Raw genomic sequence first — 23,077 nt, 5'->3', positions numbered from 1 at the left:
GTTTTTGACAATACAATGCACATATATCGGGTACTAGCAACATTAAGTCATGCTAAATAAAGTCATCATAGATAGTTATCAAAGGTACCAGGATTATAATTTAGTACGCCAGACGCGCGTTTCGTCTACATAAGACTCATCAGTGACGCTCATGTCAAAATATTTATAAAGCCAAACAAGTACAAAGTTGAAGAGCATTGAGGGTCCAAAATTCCAAAAAGTTGTGCCAAATATGGCTAAGGTAATCTATGCCTGGGATAAGAAAATTCTTAGTTTTCCGAAAATTCAAAAGTTTTGTAAACAGGAAATTTATAAAAATGACCACATTATTGATATTCATGTCAACACCGAAGTGTTGACTACTGGGCTGGTGATACCCTCGGGGACGAAACGTCCACCAGCAGTGGCGTCGACCCAGTGGTGTAAATAGTTATCAAAGGTACCAGGATTATAATTTAGTACGCCAGACGCGCGTTTCGTCTACACAAGACTCATCAGTGACGCTCATGTCAAAATATTTATAAAGCCAAACAAGTACAAAGTTGAAGAACATTGAGAACCCAAAATTCCGAAAAGTTGTGCCAAATATGGCTAAAAAAAAATCCTTAGTTTTTCGAAAAATTCAAAAGTTTTGTAAACAGGAAATTTATAAAAATGACCACATTATTGATATTCATGTCAACACCGAAGTGTTGACTACTAGGCTAAATACCAGGACGGCTAGATACCAGGACTAAATTTGAATCCAAAAGAGTTAAAAAAGCCAAATAAAGTACAAAGTTGAAGAGCATTGAGATCCAAAATTTCTAAAAGTGTTGCCAAATACAGCTAAGGTAATATATGCCTGAGGTAGAAAAGCCTTCTTATTTCAAAAAATTTAAAATTTGTTAATTTTGTAAATTACTGAAATCTTCACAATTTTAGCATTTTAGTTAAATTTCAGACGGTGTCCACCTTAAATGAAAGTGGCCGCATTTGTGTGCATTCTTAATATTTAAACGTAAGTTGTATTTGATGATAATACATAACATATATAAAGTTTGAGGATGAACACGGATGCGGCCACTTTCATTTTTGACAGAAACTATCTAAAAAGTTACAGTTTTTGTCATTTTTTTATCGATTTTTCATATTTAAGCTTGATTAGGACCTTTTTTAATGACTAAATCAGTTAAATTTTTCACATCTAGACTAATTGAATCAACTGAAATAGACACCCAAGTGTTTAAAAAGTGTCCAAAATCTTTTGTCAGATGAACTTGAAATTTGAGGACAAAATCGGTCCTTACCAGACCTACTCCTTTTCTTAAAGAATGTATGATGATAAACGTACTCATTTGAATTCCCTAATGTACCCAACTGGTTAACTGCGACATTGAAGTATGGTCATCCTATCTAATTATCATGATTATAGGAGACTGTGATTCTACATTGTTTTATCGGCGACTGTGATCCTTATAGATATAGGAAGATGTGGTATGAGTCTTTTATCGGTGATTGTGTTCATACGGTCAAATATCTGTGACTGTGATCCTATGTTTTAATATCGGCGAATGTTGTCCTCTACGTTCATATATCGGCGGCTGTTGTTCTACGTTTTATCATAGGCAACTGTGATTCTACATTCTTATATCGGCGACTGTTATCCTACGTTCGTATATCATCTACTATGTTCATGCAGTCTTAAATAGGCGACTCTGATCCTACATTCTAATAACGACAACAACTATGAAACTACATTCTGATATCAATGACAGTGTTCCTGTAGTCGAAAACCGACGACTGATATCCTACGTTCTAATATATGTGACTCTGATTCTACATTCTAAAGTCGGTGACTTTATTCAACGTTCATGTACCAACGACTGTGTTCCTGTACTCTAAAATTGACGACATTTATCCGACTATGATCATATGCGACTGTGATCCTGCATTCTTTTATCGGCGACTGTGATCCTTATGGTCTTATATCGATGATTGTGATCTTACGGTCAAATATCTGCGACTGTGATCATACGTTCTAATATCGGCGACTGTGATCCTGGTATAGGCAACTGTTATATAATAATGCAGATCAACATCATCTGTTGCAGAGGGAAATATTGATTCAAATGACACATTTGTTATATATGTCTTATAATTCTATGTTAATTTGCAAAGCATGCTGCAAGATGGTCACTATGATAACGTTTAATTATAACATACGGTAAAATGTTTAAAATTGAAGACAATTTATTTCATTTCAATAAGTATTTGAATCAATCATTTGACGTCAAGATTGAAGAAGTATGTTTGTTCCTATTTTGGTATGATTTGTCATATTTTAAGATTAATAAAATTGAGAATGGAAATGGGGAATGTGCCAAAGAGACAACAACCCGACCATAGAAAAAAACAACAGCAGAAGGTCACCAACAGGTCTTCAATGTAGCGAGAAATTCCCGCATCCGGAGGCGTCCTTCAACTGTCCCCTAAACAAATATATACTAGTTCAGTGATAATGAACGCCATACTAATTTCCAAATTGTACACAAGAAACTAAAATTAAAATAATACAAGACTAACAAAGGCCAGAGGCTCCTGACTTGGGACAGGCGCAAAAATGCGGCGGGGTTAAACATGTTTGTGAGATCTCAACCCTCCCCCTAATGATTGTCATCAGTGAAGCTATTATTTGAATCTTAAGATCATGTGGTATTCTGTGTGTTGTCCTTGACTTGTGGTGTACGTATTTCAAACAACGTATAAATACAAGATACATTTGTAACCGACTAATACTGAAGTGTTACCGACCTATATTGTGAATATAATAATGTGCAATAAATCAAATCTTATAGTAATAAATACCCCCAACAATAGTTTATCAATACTTTGGACGATTTCTCACACAGTACAATGTTCCCGTTTTTGCTTGTAAGTATTGATAATATCGGGATTTTCAAATATTCTTAATTATTTATTAAAATGGGGAACATGATATTTGTATTTTTCTGAAATAAAAGTTTCTCCGTGACAAAGTTTAATCAAATAGTTTTTGAAAGGACTTTTGTTTTAATGTGAATAACTTAGATTTAAGTTTATTTCTTAAGTTGATCCTTATCTTATAGACTTACGAGTCTTGAATGTGACATTGACCCCTTGATATTATCCGCATCTTTTTACAACGAAACCAAACAACGAAGTAATAAAGTGCCTAAATCAATTGAAAATAGTTTGTTCAAACCATCAGTTCGGTACCAAAACACAAAGACAGAAATTAGACATGTAGTAACGATATAAGAGTACTCACAGTTTAATTACGGCTCTTTCAAAAAAAAACAAAAAAAAACTAAGATTTTGTGCAGATAAGTCATAGGTTAAATTATCGTTTTTTGTTTGTAGCCCGGATTTGTTTTCTCTCAAAGGATTTAAGACTTTCGATCACCGGTACACTATTATTGCCTTTATATATAGCACACTGTACTTGTCCCCTTGATATTATTCGCATCTTTTTACAACGAAACCATTAACGAGTTAATAAACTACATACATCAATTAAAAATGGCTTGTTCGAACCATCATATTGGTACCTAGCATAAAACCAACTCACAAGAAAAATTAGACATATATTACCGATACATTAGAGTACTAATAGTTTAATTAAAGCTCTAAAAAAATAGATAAGAGTTATGTGCAGATGAGTCATAGATAAACTTATCGGTTTCGGTTTGTAACTTTGATTTGTTTTATTCTCAATGGATTTATGATTTTTGATCACGAAATACTACTGTTGCCTTTATAAATGTTATATATAACACAATGTTCTTGTCCAATCAATAAACAATGAAGATTGTCTAGGTCTTTCGTCGCAATACCCAGATTCTCTCCTTTTTCATTTTTGAACGCGCAAAAACACATTTGCTTTATAAAAGAAATTATTTAGCAAATTCACAATGAAACTGATCACTGATGTCAGAATAACCGAACTTATACAAATGCATTTTTTAAATAGACTCTAAGTTTTAAAGGTACATTTGTTGTTCCCAAACTATACAAATGGTTACGTCATACAAATTCCAGGCGTTTTGTTCTATACTGTATTCAATAATAAATGCATCTTACAAATAAACCATCAACGAACCAATATTTATTCAAGACGTTTATGAACTGACAATAAATCTCAAATTTATGAATGTAAATAGTATCACACTTTAATGTGTGGACTACACTTTAAATACACGAATTAATTTATTTTCAAACCAAAACAGTAAATGCGTAATAGATAAAATGTTCTTTAATATTCAATACATAGTAAAATATATGTAGATTTTCAAGTTAACACAAAAAGATTTGAAAATACCTTGTACTTGACATTAAACCTGTGTTACATGTATAGAGAAGAAACATGAACATGATTTAGAATTTGTTAATAGGTTCACATATGATATGGCATGCGGTGTCAGATATGATCGACTGTACCTTTATCTGGTTAGTTTTGTCTTTTTATCATTGTTAGTTTTTTTCTTTCAATCATACCTTAGCTGTGAAATTTTTGTGTGATTAATAATTACCTAATGGTCTAGGAAACCTCAAGCAGAGTTGTGTACCACTATATTTGGAAATTTCATTTACTTGAATGCTCTTAAAAAGAATCAATTTATGACTTTCGAACAGCGGTATACTACCGTTGCCTTTATTAGTATATTATAAATTTATTGCGTCCGATGCACTTTTCTGGATTTACCTTATGTATAGGTACAATCAAATCAAAAACCTCTAAAGATGTATGCATACCTTAGGAGCTGTACGACTTCGGTTAACATAGCAATTTAAATGACTGCTTTGATTCTAGCGCCACTGAAAAGACTTTTAGAGGAAAAGCGCACAAAGCGCACTAGAATTATTTAATAGGTTTCTGTTTCATAATTGTAGATTTCACTGTTGTCTGTAACTTTCGGAAATCCCGTAACAAAAACAGTTGAAGGTATGTTAATATCTAAATCAGGTCCCAATACAGTACAATATTTTTCTATCAATATATTCATATTTATTTGATTTAACTTTTTTACCGCAAACGCAATTTGTGAAAAAATAATTCACAAACGTGTAGTATGACGTTACTGCAGAGAAAACGCGTTTGGTAAATCCATTCTCTAGCAAAGTTATGTCTGATGAAGTTTTAGTTATACAATTTCTTCAGTCAAACAAACCAACAGTATTCAAAAATTAATGCTTCACGATAATTGTGAATGAATCAGAAGCAAAATAGTTTATTGATGTTTAAATCTCTCAGGTCCTTCTAGATTATACAATTAAAAAGAAAAACAAACAATAATATGAGCATCAAAATGGAGGCAGACCGGATGCTTTGACAGGGCAATGTCTCCTGCTCCCTACACACCACCCGCCATGCGTATGTCATTCTCAGTCGAAGATAAAAAAAATACCCACTTATTTATATGGAATTTTTAAAGAAACATTATCCTTATTTTTTACTGTAAAGATGCGAATTATTGGAGAAATCAAGCTCAAGATGATTTAAATCAACGACTTTCTTATCTACGGAACACAAACGCTGCCAAAAATGTGATAATGTTCTTGGGAGATGGTATGGGAATATCTACTGTTACGGCTGCGCGGATTTACAAAGGACAGTTGAATGGACAGACAGGAGAGGAAGCGGAAATGACGTTTGAAAAATTCCCATACACAGGGTTCATAAAGGTAGGAACCATTTCTTTTAACATCTCATCCTATCTCACGTGATCTCAATTCAAAAATGTATTCTAAAATCAATGAAGTTACATGTAAATAAAGACAGTAGTTCCAGCAGCGCCTGCATACGGAGTATATATCTCCCAATTGATACGATATCCCGTGCTTGCCATTCCTATCATGATTTTCTTGATAGAGGGTTGCTGCACACAAGGAAGTTATTAAAACAAGAGTTCCAAATGGTGAAATTGAAATCATCCCTTCGTAAATTTTACGGACGCCATCACGAGTTGGTTGACCGTTATGGAATAACGGTTTTACAAATGATATTGGATATCTTCCTTACGTCGTAACTACAATCACCTTCCCTTTCATGTATGTGAACTACCGAATTATACTATTTACCGGATTTGTTATCTCATAAGGTAGCACTCCACAGTTAGGTGTGTAGTTTCGCGTTTTGCCCCTTGTGGATTTTTCAAATATGAGAGCTAGTGTACAATAAAATTCATTTTTAAATAGCTGAGTATTAAAATAGCCTTTGCATTGAGTTTATATGAACATCAAGATTATGTAATGTATGTAATATAGGCTGTTTTCTGTATGACAGTCCGTATTTGCATGTCACTCCCATACATTGGTCCGGCAATTATTGTAATGTTTTTTTCCAACTTTTTATCGCACGAACTTTGTGATTGGATTTTACGAAAAAATGAGGCGAAAGACACCCATTTTTTATTTGATCATTAGGAAGATTGATGAAAACATTTTCTAAAAAGGTATCACTCAACGACATTGAAATTCTAGTTTGATCCAAATTTTGGGGGGATATGTGACATGTCCATCCCCTTTTTGCAATATTTTATGGTAAATAAATGCAGAATGTTACCATGAATACACATAAAAGGAATTGCTTTTCACTCTTTTAACTTTTGAAAATCAAATCTATATAATATACTGATTACATACATATGCACATTTATCGGACCACAGATGAATTATCACGTTGTGATTGGTTAAATGCCGTCACGTGGTGACCCCCTATGAGACCGTATGGGGTTAGTAAGTTTCATATGGGGTTCATGACGCGTTAATGGCGACGTCATCTATTAAGGTAGCACTCCACAGTTAGGTGTGAAGTTTCGCATTTTTGGCCCCTGTGGATTTTTCAAATATGAGAGCTAGTGTGCAATAAAATTCATTTTTGGATAGCTGAGTATTAAAATAGCCTTTGTATTGGGTTTATATGAACATCAAGATTATGTAATGTATGTAATATAGGCTGTTTTCTGTATGACAGTCCGTATTTGCATGTCCCTACCATACATTGGTCCGGCAATTATTGCAATGTTTTTTCCCAACTTTTTATCGCACGAACTTTGTGATTGGATTTTACGAAAAAATGAGGCGAAAGACACCCATTTTTTATTTGATCATTAGGAAGATTTATGAAAACAGTTTCTAAAAAGGTATCACTCAAAGGCATTGAAATTCTAGTTTGATCAAAATTTTGGGGGGATATGTGACATGTCCACCCCCCTTTTTGCAATATTTTATGGTAAATAAATGCAGAATGTTGCCATGGATACACATAAAAGGAATTAATTTTCACTCTTTTAACTTTTGAAAATCAAATCTATGGAATATACTGATTACATACATATGCACATGTACAACACAAACAGTCAGGTTAATGTATTAGAAATCCAGGAATAGGAGATGATAAAACATTTTGTGGCTCATTTTTAATTTTATTTTCTAACTGTGGAGTGCTACTTTTGTTGTGTTTCATTGATTATTTTTCAACAAAACGCCGCAAAAAAAGTCCAGCGTCCGATAAATTCGTTATACGGTTAACTACTGACCCCCTACGGATCCATAGAGGGTGAATAAAATTCATAAGGGACTCGGCCTCCGGCCTCACCCCCTATGGATTTCACTAACCCTCTATGGATCCGTACGGGGTCAGTAGCGAACCATATAACTTATAGTACAACACAAACAGTTAGGTTAATGTATTAGAAATCCAGGAATAGGAGATGATAAAACATTTTGTGGCTCATTTTTCATTTTATTTTCTAACTGTGGAGTGCTACCTAAGCAACACGACGGGTGCCACATGTGGAGCAGGATCTGCTTACCCTTTCGGAGCACCTGAGATCACCCCTAGTTTTTGGTGGGGTTCGTGTTGCTTATTCTTTAATTTTCTATGTTTTATCTTGTGTACTATTGTTTGTCTGTTTGTCTTTTCATTTTTAGCCATGGCGTTGTCAGTTTATTTTCGATTTATGAGTTTGTCTGTCCCCTCTGGTATTTTTTGTCCCTCTTTTATCAATGTTCAAAACTCGTAAATCGATTCAAAAGAAACATGAAGAGCAACAAGCAAAATTAAGGGAAGCGCATGAACCCAAAAAGGAGCGAACACTAATACATCGACAGGGCAAGTATATCCCATTAGGGAACGACCATTAAACTCCAAGGGGGAATGTGTTTTTTTCTCCCTGAAAAGTATTCTCGTCGCCAGTTGGATGGAGAAGAAAAATATTGCGGTCAAGCAGATGACAAAAAAAGTAATTTTGATTGATGGTGTCGAAAAACAAACAAAAATCTGACTCAGACAAAAAAAACCATACCACCCATTTTGCAGTTAAATAGTTGCTCCCTTTCACTCAATCAAAATATGACAATACGGAATCATTTTGTGTCCTGAATAGGGCACAATCGGGAAAATTACAGAGCAGTTGACTATCTGTAAAAAGTAAAAATCTCAAAAATACCGAACTCCGAGGTAAAATCAAAACGAAAAGTCTTTAATTAAATGTCAAATCAAATGCGTAAAAACATCAAACGAATGAATATCAACAGTCAAAAAATGTTACAAATATAAATTTATATAGTTTATCGATGTTTATCATCTGTTAAAACTAATACATGTTACAATGTTGTTGTATTCTTGGTTTGTACAGACGTACAATACAGACCAACAGGTACCAGATTCTGCTGGAACTGCAACTGCATTCCTCTGTGGTGTTAAATCAAAGGCTGGTACAGTAGGAGTAGACGATAAAGTTCAATATTCAAACTGTTCGACAGTTCAAGGAGCGGAAGTGACGTCGATCTTAGACTGGTCTCTGGCTGAAGGGAAATCAGTTGGATTAGTAACTACAACAAGAGTTACCCATGCGACTCCTGCAGCTGCATATGCACACGCACCAAGGCGTTCCTGGGAAGGGGATACCAACCTAGATAGTTCCCAAAAAGGTTGCAGTGATATTGCTTATCAGTTGATAAAAGACAATCCAGATATTCAGGTTTTAAATTTTTAAATTTTATTGTATAAAATAGATATTCATTTATCGTTGTTTTTGAAAATAAGATTTATTAGACTTCGTTCCATATGTATCAATGAATATTCATGATATAGTAGGCAAAACTGTAAGATGATAAAATAGTTTATGAAAAAGGTTCGAAAATTCCATTGTGAAATTAAAAAATAAATAACGAAAAGACTGTTATCTGAGTATAGTTATGTCTTTTATAAGACAATCGAGTAGTTCTTTTCAAATGCTATTTTTTGGGGGTCTACACTGACACTTCAGAAAAGTTATGAAAAGCAGCATGTTACCAAAGACAATCATAAGATCGATTTACACGTTGTCGCGTGTTGGTAATATTACATGAGCTTCAGTTGCCATTGTTATGTATTTGATTATTCGGCGAATTAAGTCTTGTTATCATATCTTTTATTGTTTTTTATTTCATTAAATAACAATTGTAAATGTCATTTGATTGCTGTCTAATTGACTTATACCTCAAATCTCAGTCTGCTATTCATCTTTATATAAATGTTATTCATCTTAATTTTCAAAGTGCAATTAAAAGATATTTAAACATGTTACAAGTCATTCACATTTAAAACATCTTCTTCTTCATACTTTTATCAATCACCACCCCTGCAAAATTAAACATGAAATGTTCTTTCTGCTTCCTGTGACACTTTTGAACATTCATTCCTAAAGGTCATATTGATAACAAAACGTCTGTTATTCGGTTTGTCGAGAAAAATAATCGTAAATGGATACCTAACGGCATTTCGACCGGATCGTTAATGTAATTAATTGTAATTTTCTTCAAAATCTGTGAAAAATATCCTGTGCTTTTCACTGATGAGTCTTTTGTTGACGAATCGCGCGTATGGCGTATATACAAAATTTAGTCCTTGTGTCTATGATGAGTTTATTCAGAACGTCGAACATATTCGGGAAAAAAAGTATGTCTTTCAACTCAATAATACTTTTAAGAAAATATGCAGTACTTTATGAGAAACACAGAAGGCGCAACACAAATCTATGTAATATATAAGTGGATTTAAAATTGGAAACTACATTCCCCTTATTTAAATTTTTGCAAAATATCTGATTATGCTAGCATACGTTAACTTTAAGACCCATTTGAATCATTAAAATGGAATGACATTTTTATATAAATAAATCATTCCAATTATTAAACAAATCTTGTGTGTTTACATATTCAATTGAAATGTCGAGGAGGCATCTGTCTTTTGTTGTTTTGTAAAAACGGTGTACTCTTAAATCTTGATTTTTCCCGGATACTGATAATAATGATAAACCATTTTGACAGACAGTTTTTTTGGTAAATTTAATGTATAATTCATTAAATCGATTGTAAAAGAGGGACGAAAGATACCGAAGGGTCAGTCAAACTCATAAATCTAAAACAAACTGGCAACGCCATGGCTAAAAATGAAAAAGACAAACAACAGCACACATGACACAACATACAAAACTAAAGAATAAACAACACGAACCCCACCAAAAAACTTGGAGTGATCTCAGGTGCTCCGGAAGGGTAAGCTTCACTCACGATGCTGTACCAAAGCTTCCACGATTTAAGGTTCATGTGGACCCTATGCCTAAAATGGCCGTATTTTCACCTTAAAATTTACTCTGAATACAGACAAACCTGTGCAACCTTAATCGCACTGTTATCGCCATTTTAGGTAATATTAGGTGGTGGAAGGCGCTTCTTTCTATCAAAAAATGAAACAGACCCCGAAAGAGGAGATGTCTCTAGCTACCAAAGATGGGATACCAGCCTTGTGCAGGTAAAAAGTGATTTTTATTTTATTTTTTTTTAATTTGAATATAATGGTACGGTTATTCATATACTTTATTGTGGTTTTGGAACAAAGACATATTCTTCCACTCGATATTCGCAATTTTTTAAGTGTGAATACCAATCTTTATGACCTCACTTATCTAGTATAATCGCTAATTTCAATTTCCAATGACTAGAACTTTCAAATTATATGAAAAACATTTAGCAAGAACAAAAGTAGTTCATTTTCCGTTTAATAAATGTGATCACAAGAAACATATAAAAAAAAATAATATATGTATCTTCATTGATAAACTTTTATTTCTAACAGGGCAAATTCCACAAGCACTTGTTCCTGAAAAAAAATTACACGTATTATATTTATGTATAGAAAGGTATTTTTCTAGAGACATTTGCTTGCGTTAGATTTTACTTTTATTTTCACTACACTTCATTGTGTTAACATCATTAAAAGTGCCGTTCTTCTATATGTTTTTCGATTGTATCTTTTGTTTTAGTATAATCGTCATGCTATGCATACAAGAACTCAGTTTTTTTTCAATAAAAAGTAAAAACGGTTCATTATTTAAAGGATGTGAACAGAACTTTTTTGTTGGTGGGGGTAAACATAAAGGTATTACGTGATAATATTATTACTCAATGTACGCATATGTCGCTAATAGTTAAAGCATCAAACTCCAAAAATATATTCATTGTAGGTTAGGTTAATTTAAGGATGTCTGCTGCTCTAACTTAAAATAACAAGGATTTCATGTGGTTGCTTAAAATGAAAACAACTTTGATACTTAAACAAAATAAAGTAATAAAATCATTAGTCTCGTGTGTAGTTTTCAAAATAAGAGACATTTAGAAAATGGCGGGAAAAGGGTTTTCTTCAGACTTTACTATTTGTTAACATTGGAATTTGTTTTTTACCCTTTAAACCAAGAAAAAATAACAAGGATTTCATGCCGCCGGATCACTAAATCTTAAATGATCTATTGAACAGATTTATGAAGACAAAAGTGGGGTGTCGTGGAAAAAAAAATTTAATACATTTGGATGGATAAAACCTGAGAAAATCGAAAATATGACAAGAATTCAAAAACATGACCAGCAGACATCCTTAAGTAACGTTATCGTTTGCCTCATATCAGGCCTTGCGGTCATAAAACTTTCGAGCACGATTTTTGTACTCAGACTCAACAATCAACCAATCAAAATACTGGATTTTGTGTTTCGAGCATGATTTTTGTGCTTCGAGCACTGAGCAAAGTTTTATGACTTCAACCCCAGAAAGTAAATCCCTGCTCGTCAGCTTTGTCAACTCTAAATATTAATTTGTTTTTAAAATCTATGAAATTACAGGATATAAAGTATATGGCTAAGGTAACCGTAATCAGAGGCAAAAAATGTCCATCATTCTCAGGGTAATAACAATCAAGAAGGTGTGTCTTGTTTGATTATCGGTGCAGCGATTGAAATGCGTTGACTTTGTATCAAGTTCTTACATAAGTATTTGTTTAGTAGAGATATTACCAATATCATTTCAACTGATCGGGCGGAGCTTACGTTTTAATTTGCAAAAGGACAGTCTATTTGAAGATGTGTGTGATAAGGATGATTGCCGTTATAATAATGATTGATTTAAATCACCTATGAGTGTCACCGAACGGATATACGAAAGAACTGAGTGTACGATTTGGGACGAATACATGAACACTTCATTGATGAGTTTATTCCAAAACTCCTGTCCATAGATGGACTGGTCTTTAATATTAAAGCAAACCGGTTAAACCCTGCCCAGTCAAGTAAAATAAATCAAGTAATACATAGTGTCATTTTCAGGAATGGATACAAGATAAACAATACAGAAATAAGACCCATGCCTACGCTTGGAGAAAAAAGGAATTTGATGCTATTAACCCAGATAATACAGACTTTGTCTTGGGTATGTTTCATGATATCAATTAAGGTTGTCTCAAAGGTATTTTTTGGTGTGTAAACTCTGAATTTGACCAATAAAAAGAGGTTGGCATTGTGATGTCTTTGTGTGATACTGTATTTGGATTGCTGTCCCATTGCCACTATTGATATTATTTATTGGTCGTACTTATAAGTTTGTTTTCATTGTCTATTTTACCTTTGTTCTATGAGACAGATATCATTTAAGAATTGAATGCTTCTTTTTGTAAATTTATTGGGGTGTAAAAGCGTTGACCGAAGTACATTTTGTATGAAGCGCGGAAGCGCTTCATTCTAAAAATGTACGCACGGTCAACGCTTTTACAACCCTATAAAGTTACAAAAAGAAGCATTCAATACTTATAATTACATTTTTTTAGCTATGATCATGAAAACACGAATTTTATATATTTTATTATTTAATTCACCTGTGCACTTTATTGTTGGAGCACGTGTTATCATGAATGAAAAGTTGTATTGAGCAATGCAACTGCTTACGGAATAACACGTGATGTGCAGTTAGCCAATCAGAATAAAATATTATAATGAAACATACATCTAATGTAATTATTCAAAGATCAAAGGAAAAAGATGTTGACAGCTATAGTATAGAAATAAGGACACTATACAATAGATAAGTGAAAATGTATATGTCCTGGGTTCACCTCTGGTATAGTTTATTTCATTACCAATATTTTACAATTTTACATTTAACATAATCGTCAGAATACATAAAGGCATGATTGATTTGTCATTCTTATCTTTATAGGTTAACATGCATCTGTTGCACTACTGTGTCCTGTTAGGGCGAAGGTTGGTGCCTGTTGAAACGTTTAAACATACATTATTTGTTTGCACAAATTCTTAGTCGGGAATCTGTTGTTCAGAAGTTGTCGTTTGATGATGTCATATGTGTCCTCGTTTCTCGTTTTTTATGCGAATTATACCGTTTATGTTCTGTTTGATTTATTTCACACTATTCATTCTGGTGTCCTTTATAACTTGCTGTTCAATGTGAACAAATGCTCCGTGTTGAAGGCAGTAAACCAATAATTGTTTACCTTTTACATATTGTGACTTCACTGTGTCTAAAACACACCGGCAAAATTTGTTCGGACTCGATGGTATCTAACATCGGGAACAATGACGGAACATCACTAGACAGAAGAAAGATAGATTTCTCCTTATTTTCTTATTTTTTTCATGATATCAAAGAATATATATACATATACAACTATTTTCTTTTGAGATATGCAATATTTTCTACAACTGTTCTATATTAACAGAGAAATAAGTAAAAATGCATGTCAAAATGACGAATTGAGTGAACCTTGCCTCGAAATTGTTTAATTTCTCGTTAAATTGTTCACATTGTACGAAAAGAAAAGTACGGGAAGATAGATACTGACACGGAGATTGCAAAACTAGTCATTATGAGCATCTCAATACTTGTATCTCTGTGTATGGAACGAAAGAAATGGTTCATGTCAAAATGGAACTGGCCGGTTTCGTCAATGTTTACCACCCGGTTTCGTCATAGATTTCACAATGCATAACCCGGTTTGGTCAAATAAAAAAAAATCATAATCGCATTACATTATAATTGATTATTTAACTTCAGCGTTGAAAATGAGTTTTGTGGGTCGTTGGAAAACAACTTCTTTCACCGGACAGCGGCTTATTATTTATATGAGTCTCAGATACATACCGCCGAGTTGAACAATATTTTGATTATTTTTTGCTTTACAAAATCGTTAAATACATGAATCAATATAGTTTTGGCAACCAAAGGTGGGGTCGGGGGCGTGCAACCTATACGTCTTCCAGATTCGCCACTTATCATATAAAGTGTATACCGAATTAAAATATTGTAAGAAATGAGAAAACAGGGACACCCGGGAAATCGGATTATGTGAGTTGGATTATGTTTATTATAAACATTCTCTTTGATATTTTTAAACAAGCGAGACATAGTGATTCGAATTCATAGCGTTTTGAACTATTGTATAAAGCTGCATATGTCAAAAGTTAGCAGGTTTGACTGGAACATATACATGTATGGTACACAGATCTAACGATTTCTTTCTTGTTTATAATAAACATAATCCAACTCACATAATCCGATTTTTCGGATGTCCCTGTTTTCTTATTTCTTACAATATTTTAATTCGGTATACACTTTAAAAGATAAGTGACGAATTTCAAGTTCTTTTTATCGATTTCTATGCATTTTTTTCAAATATATATAAAAGTTATATAGCAAAAATGATAAGGAAGACAAAATATACAAATAAGTCGACTTGGCCGACATCCTAATAAAACTTATTGACCTTTAATTACGAGTTTTGTTTTCATTTCTTTGCGTTTTTACACGCGCGTCACAATTTTGACAGGACGTATAATTGTATACATCCGTCTGTCCGTCTGTCCGCCCACCTGTCCGTCCGTCCGTCCTTTCATCCGTCCGTTCCTCCATCTATCAGTCATTCGGTCCGTCTGTCCGTCTATCTATCCGTCTATCCGTCTGTCCAGCATAAACATGTCGCACCATAACTTGAGGACAGCTGATCTATATCTTAAAATTTAACATAGTTATTTCTTACAATGGTCAAACGATCTGTAAACCTTTTAGTGAAAATCAAATTAAATCTTTTTGAGTTACAGGAAATGTAAGTGAAACAGGAATGGTTTTTTTTAACATGTCGCGCCATATCTCAAAAACGAAGTATTATAACTGCATCAAACTTTACATACTTCTTAGGTATTTAAATCCTTTAAACTTCTGTTTACTTTTTGGTGATGTTTAAAATTTTGGTTTAGAGTGATTGATTTTTTTTTTGGTAAAACAAAAAGGGGGGGGGTCACTTAATGCGATGTATCTCAAAACCTATTTATGATTATTCTTTAAATTTTACTCACTTCTTATTAATATTAATCTTAAGATCCCTATACTTTTAGGTGATGATTCAAACTTTTATTTTAGAGTTATTGAGTTTTTTATAAAAAAGAATAGAGGTTTTCACATGGTGCGCCCTATCTCAGAAACTATTCCTGGTTATTGCATACAACTTCACTCACAAGACGACGGGCGTATCATGCGGTCATGGCGCAGCTGTTTATTGCCAATTATTGTACAAAATTCCCCTCTTTGACAAATTTAAAATTAGTTTGAAGTTAAATGAAATAAGGGATACACCTTTCATTAGGAAAATGTGTGTTACCATAATTACCTATGTCCAGACGTGCCCGTTTAAAATAGTCTTAGATTTTAACACGCCAAGTTTACTTTACAATAAATATATATTTAAATTCTCGAAAGCCAATCTTCAGATCCGTGTCAACGTTGCTTTTTATTAATTTGTTTGTTTAAAAAAAAAACAAAAAAAACGGGTGATATCTGTAGACGAAACCGGGTGATTGTGTAGTAAAACAACATTGACGAAACCGGTTTATTTTAATTTGACATGACCCTTTTCTTTCGTTCCATACACAGAAATACAAGTATTGAGATGCTCATAATAAACAAATTTGTAATCTTCGTGTCAGTATCTATCTTCCCGTACCTTTCTTTTCGAACAATGTGAACAATTTAACGAGAAATTAAACAATTTCGAGGCAAGGTTCACTCAATTCGTCATTTTGACATGCATTTTTACTCATTTCTCCGTTAATATAGAACAGTTGTAGAAAATATTGCATATCACAATAGAAAATAGTTGTATATGTATATTATATTCTTTGATATCATGAAAAAAATAAGAAAATAAGGAGAAATCTATCTTTCTTCTGTCTAGTGATGTTCCGTCATTGTGCCCGATGTTAGATACCATCGAGTCCGAACAAATTTTGCCGGTGTGGTTTAGACACAGTGGACTTGGATAGAAAGATTTCTCATTGTCATTTCTTTCTATCTTATGATCTCTTATCGTTTTGATAAAGTAGACATTTTTCTTCTTTTTTTTTGTTTCCATGTATGCAATTATAAATTATCTTTATTTTTTATCAACAACCCAAATTAAATTGGTATACGCACAGCAACTAATATATAATGTATAATTATGTAGAGATACAAAAATTTTACGAAAATAACCTTATAAAATAAGATTGATAATTCGACAATGACAATTTTACAGGAAAATTAGTACCATAAATATAAATATTTTGCGTATGTTATATTGTATAGGTCTGTTTGAATCATCCCATATGCAGTATGAGTATGCACGTGATCAAACTTCCAATGGAGAACCATCTTTACAAGACATGACAATAAAAGCTATAGAGATTCTTAGGAGAAACACAAATTATGGATATTTTCTACTAGTTGAAGGTAAGTTGTAAAGACTTAATAATTTCCCCTCGTATTTACTAGTCTTTACTTTCAAAGACTATCGACATTTTGTGAATTCTACAGAATTTTAGATATTTAAGAAATATATACGGTTAGGATTTTACAACGTTTTACAACAATTAACTGTATAGAAAGTTAAAATGAAAGTTTTAAAATAGACAATCGTTTGAATTCTTATGAGTATAACTTTCACAACTTTTAACAACCCGTACAGTCATATGTTGTTGTTTTTTATTTATATTTATCAAAACAGATTTATAGTTTGATACAATGCTTCTAATTCAAAGATAACTTCAGAAGAAATTTTTTTTTAACTTAAATATGCAATGTTTTCCTCTACATTTTAAACATAACATAACATATTCTATGCAGCTTTATACATTTACAATCAAATTCACTGTTCTGAAATATATGTTATGATACAGTCAGAGCATAAATAAGTAAGACTGTTTATAATCAGTAATAACATTTTTTTTAATCTACCTAGTGAAATAAATACAGGGCTATATTTCTTTATACAGGTACACAAAGTTACAACATGTTACGTAACAAGAATAGTTTTAATATTCAAGGATTATATCACTGCATCTGTATTGTAAAATTTGAATACATATTTGGTTGATTTGTCAAAAGCACTTTTATATGTTAGTCACTTCAAACATTTTAACGTTAAGTCACGTGCAAACCTGCAGAGGGTTCTGCAAGAAAAGCATTAAGTTCCTATGAATTGTTTGTTTACAGGTGGGAGAATAGACCATGGCCATCACGGTACATATGGTCGACGGGCTTTGGAAGAAACTGTTATGTTTGATAAGGCTGTTTCATCGGCTATTGATATGACGGCAGAACGGGAAACATTAATAGTAGTGACTGCTGACCATTCGCATGTATTTGCCATGGGAGGTTATCCAGCTAGAGGAAATGATATACTAGGTATAAAATCACGATAAAGTGTACATCAACTCGATTAGAGTTATCCCTCTTGGTTTAATTTATGAGTGATTTTTTTTCTTCCAAAGGAGAGGATACACTGGTTTACGTGTGTCCGTCTTGATAAACGTCTTGTCTTGTATCAACTGATCGTTATACTTTGCCTGTGTCCGTCATTTCTTGATTCAAAAAGTAAAATCACAAAAATACTGAACTTAGAGGAAGATCAATTGGGAAAGTCCATAATCACATGGCAAAATCAAATAACAAAACGCATCAAAAACGAATGGACAAAAACTGTCATATTCCTGACTTGGTACAGGCATTTTCAAATGTAGAAAATGGTGGATTAAACCTGGTTCTATAGCGCTAAGGGACGACATCAAAAGTTCAATGTAGGATAAAAAACTTAATTCACATAGTTTTTTCACTGACCCCCCCACCCCCCATCTTAACTTAATTTGAGAAAAATTGATTTACCTATATGGATATAAGTAAAATCGATTTTTTATTAACAAGACTTGCAGCAATGTTGACCCCCCCACCCCCAAACTATTTGATTTAAGTTTTTTATCCTACATCGATCTTTTGATGTCGTCCCTAACCCTCTCACTTTAATGACAGTCTCATCAATTTCCGATATTTTTACATTGATGAGTTAAATAAACAGACACAATAAATATAATAGTCAAAATATGGGTACATCAGTCATCATCGTTTAACAATTTTAAAAGGGACAATTTAACAGAACACAAAAACATCTACTATCTACGAACACATTTATTGATTTGAGTGTCTGACGTCAGAAAATTTTATACGTCACATAAATTTGTCGTTCAATGTACGTACAAACAATTTTAAAATTTTCATGGGAATGTTAACATACAGGGTTAAAAAATCAAAAGTATGTAAGAATAAATTTAAGAAATAGACCGAGATTTAAACTAGTCCAAAAGTTATATATAGAATTTATAAGAATCCAAAAATAGTTAATTCCACTACGCGATTGAATGATTTTGACGTTTGTGGTTCAATCGATCGTTACATTTTTTCACATATGTCCGTCTTGTCTTCATTCAACTGTTCGTTACACATTTCTGTCTCATTTTCTTAAAAAAATTACTTATCCGGTATCAGGTTGGAGATCATCTGCATTTTAATGTTTTTGTTGTATATTTCCATTTTACCAGTATATTCAAAAACTATACTTCTGATGTGAGGGTTTTAGAATAGCTTCCTTTGTGTAAGCTTGATAAAGGCAACAGTTCCAGAAGTAAAAAAAAACACAAAAAACCGCCAAGGAAAATTCAAGACAGAAAGTCCGTAATAAAACGGTAAAAGCAAAAGCTCAAACACACCAAACGTATGGATAACAATTGGCATATTCTCTAATTGGTACCGGCACTTTCACATGTAAAGAATGGAGGATTAAACCTGGTTTTATACTAGCTAAATATCTCACTTGTATAAAAATGGCATTAATTTCCATTATAATGACAACCATGTGTGAATAGAACAAACCGACATAATAGGTAAAAAATGTTTAAAAAGGGGTACAACAGTCGACATTGATTTAAAATCTAAATCAATATAAAAAAAAAGACAAATAGGTAACAAAGAAACACAAAAAAGAATACAGACAAAACAAAAGAAAAATGAAAGACAAGAATACAAAAATATTATTATAGCACAATCACACAATGTCGGGATGTACCAGTACAGTGTCACGTCAAATGGATATGATCAAAAACAGTATAACAGTAAAATTAATAATAATACAAAAGTCAGAAATTGATTCAGCTCGAGAAAACAAATCTCGGTTACAAACTAAAACCGAGGGAAACACATCAGTTATAAGATAACTAAGAAACAACAGGAACACTGAAGTGCAACAAAAACAAACGCCAAAATACATGGAAACAAACTATTTGATAACAACTTCCATATTGCTGACCTGGTGCAGGACAATTTAAGAGAAAATTGGGAGTTGAAAAGACTGACCAACACATTTTACTATTGTAATGTAAAGCAGTTTCAAATCTAAAGAATTGCGCTTCAAAATAACATATTTTTTCAAACCAAAGAGATTTTAAACATTTTTTTATATATGTGCAAGAGTGTCAGGAAACATAGGACTTAATTTGTGCTAACATTGATTTACTTAAAACTCTGATGAAAGTATAAGTTCCGAGGGAGACAAAAATGGTCTACTGTGGATTCATTATTATTGATTGGATACCAGTTTTCGTGTGTTCCGTGAATACAGGTGAACCACGAATTCAAATGTTCAAAGAATAACATATTTTCAATAGGTTTTTTTAAACAGAGATTGACAAAACCACGAAATCAAATATCAACGAAAATACAAGTTTTCAGTAATCGACGAAAATTGATACCCACGAAAAGAAATGAATCCACAGTATATAGTTTTTGAGGGTTTTTGCTTTTTTGATTTCAATCATGTGTTGAATGGTTTTGTATTACTTTGTATTATTGTTGTGGAATACCATCCTCTATTGAATTGTGTAGTAAAAAGATTTTCTTGGTCATTTTTAATTAATGTTCACAGGTCTGGTGGAAAACGACATAGCAGATGATGGCATGCCTTATACATCTCTTGTTTATGGAAATGGGCAGGTTCAGAGGGAAAATCTCACAGGAGTGAATACAAGTAAGTTTAATAAGACAAAGTGAATTGGTTACATTTGGTAAAATAACTGTTTATAAAAAGGTAGATATCAAACAATGAGGATTTTGATAAGAAACTGGAGGGATGATTGTTTAAACTAAAGGAGGGGCGAAAGATACCAAACGGACAGTCAAACTCAATTTTACTCATTAAAACAAAACAATCTGAAGAATCATGAGTTGTTCATTAATGTCAAGAAGGAAACGGTTGACGGACGTGTTTCGAGCAGTAGCCAATAATACGGGTCTTTAGATTGCTTCCCATTTAATCCCATTAACTCTACCCTCACTACAATTTAGATTGACAAAAACAATTGATTAAATATATGTTTGTAACAATTTAAAGGGGGAATAAATATTTCCATGATATGCCACACAGAATTTTTCATATACTTTATATATATCAAAGAGGGACGAAAGATACCAAAGGGACAGTCAAACTCATAAATCTAAAACAGACTGACAACGCCATGGTTAAAAATTAAAAAGACAAACAAACAACAGCACACATGACACAACATAGAAAACTAAAGAATAAACAACACGAACCCCACCAAAAAAACTAGGGGTGATCTCAGGTGCTCCGGAAGGGTAAGCAGATCCGGCTGCACATGTGGCACCCGTCGTGTTGCTTATGTGATAACAAATCCTGTAAATAGTCTAATTCGGTAGGTCACATTCATGAAAAGGAAGGGGATTGTAGTTACGACGTAAGGAACATATCCGATATCATTTGTGAAACGGTTATTCCATAACGGTCAACCAACTCGTGATGGCGTCCGTAAAATTTACGAAGGGATGATTTCAACTTCACCATTTGGAACTCTTGGTTAAATAGCTTCTTTGTGAGCAGCAACCCTCTAGCAAGAAAATCATGATAGGAAATGCAAGCACGGGAATACCGTATCAACTGGGAGACATATACCCCATACCTCGTTTGTGTAATAGGAATATTGAAACTTTCCGAGAGAAAAAAAAAACAAGAGTTCTGTATTTTGACTGCATTAATGAAATAGAAATATTTGTCGAATTTAATGAATCTTTGAATAAAGATTGTGGAAAGTTATTGACACTCTTTGTAATTTGTATAATTAGATACTGTTTACCAATAATTATAATTATCAATTACAGCACATTACAACTACAAACAGACGAGTGCTGTGTATATGTCTTCAGAGACCCATGCCGGAGAGGACATTCCAGTTTATGCCAGGGGTCCAATGGCTCACTTGTTGACTGGTACACACGAGCAGAGTTATATCCCTCATGTTATGGCATATGCCTCTTGTGTGGGACAAAATAAAAACCACTGTAAACGGACTTTAACATCGGATTCGATAAATCTGAAGCATAGCATTACACTGTTGTTTACTCTATATATTCTTAAAATATCAATTGTTTAATTCAAATCTTTGCCTGTGCCAATTACGTAAAAATGAATAATAATTTTATATATATATTCAGTTTTTTTTCATACAAATAAACACTTTTTAAAACAATGCATTTGAAGTTATTTGTAATTGAGTAAAACAGCATATTGTCTATGATGTCATCTTTAAACTATATGTGTTGGTGTATAAATATGCTTTCAGGTAAAGTGATTGTTTAGGACTTATTATAGATATGGGTGTTGAAATATTAGATCACATACAAGAATAAGTATGTTTTTATCGTAAATACCGCACACTGGACGTTTACTATGTACCGCGCTTTATGTAACGTCACGTCACCTTGACGTGTTACTATGCTTTTCTAATACATCTATCAAATAGTCAAGACGTCTTTTATTTCTATCACCCACTTTATGATATTATGGTGCCGTGACCAAAAGGGAAAATGGATACGAAGATGAAAGCCGTACGAGCGGGACACAAAGGTGCAGTAACGAAACTCCTGAAGAAATTTGAAGAAATTCAACAAAGTTCCGAAGCGGATTACGAGGAAATTTCAACATTATTAGAAGTAGTCACTCAGAAGAAAAGAACTTTGGAGAACATCAACGAGAAGATCTTGGAGCAAACTTCGGATGAAGATGTAGCAGTGGAAATACAGGAATCAGATGAGTACATGTTCAATTTAGAATATAAATTACGGCAAATTACAAAATTGTCAAAGTCAGTTCAAAATCAGAGTTTAACCACAAATGAACCAATTTCATTGAATTTGAACCCTCATGCCGATAGTTTTATACAATCAGTTCCATCTACATTTATTAGTCAACCTTCAACATCAACAAACCAACAATATACGCATAGCTCAAATTCACGCTCATCGTCTAGCGCAAACAGCGAGTATCACACGCTACCAAAGTTAAACTTACCTATATTTACCGGA

General features: G+C 33.1%; 1 protein-coding gene across 2 annotated transcripts; it reads left to right on the top strand.

Moving 5' to 3' along the window:
* Positions 1–2,788: 2,788 nt before the first annotated feature.
* LOC139501607 (alkaline phosphatase-like) lies at positions 2,789–22,233 on the top strand. 2 transcript variants are annotated; one of them, XM_071290727.1, is made up of 10 exons: positions 2,789–2,913; positions 4,912–4,963; positions 5,483–5,703; positions 8,661–9,005; positions 10,715–10,819; positions 12,661–12,763; positions 16,961–17,104; positions 17,867–18,058; positions 20,625–20,726; positions 21,875–22,233. In XM_071290727.1, the coding sequence occupies exons 1-10, from the start codon at positions 2,896–2,898 to the stop codon at positions 22,144–22,146; spliced, it is 1,554 nt and encodes a 517-aa protein (XP_071146828.1). In that variant the 5' UTR covers positions 2,789–2,895; the 3' UTR covers positions 22,147–22,233. The 2 variants fall into 2 exon arrangements, with proteins under 2 accessions (XP_071146828.1, XP_071146827.1); XM_071290726.1 differs by lacking the exon at positions 2,789–2,913 and adding an exon at positions 4,331–4,467.
* Positions 22,234–23,077: the final 844 nt, after the last annotated feature.

The sequence above is a fragment of the Mytilus edulis genome, chromosome 13 (genome assembly GCF_963676685.1).
Source record: "Mytilus edulis chromosome 13, xbMytEdul2.2, whole genome shotgun sequence".
NCBI lineage: Eukaryota > Metazoa > Mollusca > Bivalvia > Mytilida > Mytilidae > Mytilus > Mytilus edulis.
The sequence above is the reverse complement of the archived record's forward strand: the minus strand, read 5'-3'. Positions and strand labels throughout refer to the sequence as shown.

Excerpts from the sequence above, each read along its gene's own strand:
- LOC139501607 (XM_071290726.1), top strand. The coding sequence starts at position 4,426 with ATGGCATGCGGTGTCAGATATGATCGACTGTACCTTTATCTG. Across the intron at positions 9,006-10,714 it reads AAGACAATCCAGATATTCAG|GTAATATTAGGTGGTGGAAG; the intron begins GTTTTAAATTTT and ends TCGCCATTTTAG. Across the intron at positions 20,727-21,874 it reads TCTCACAGGAGTGAATACAA|CACATTACAACTACAAACAG; the intron begins GTAAGTTTAATA and ends TATCAATTACAG.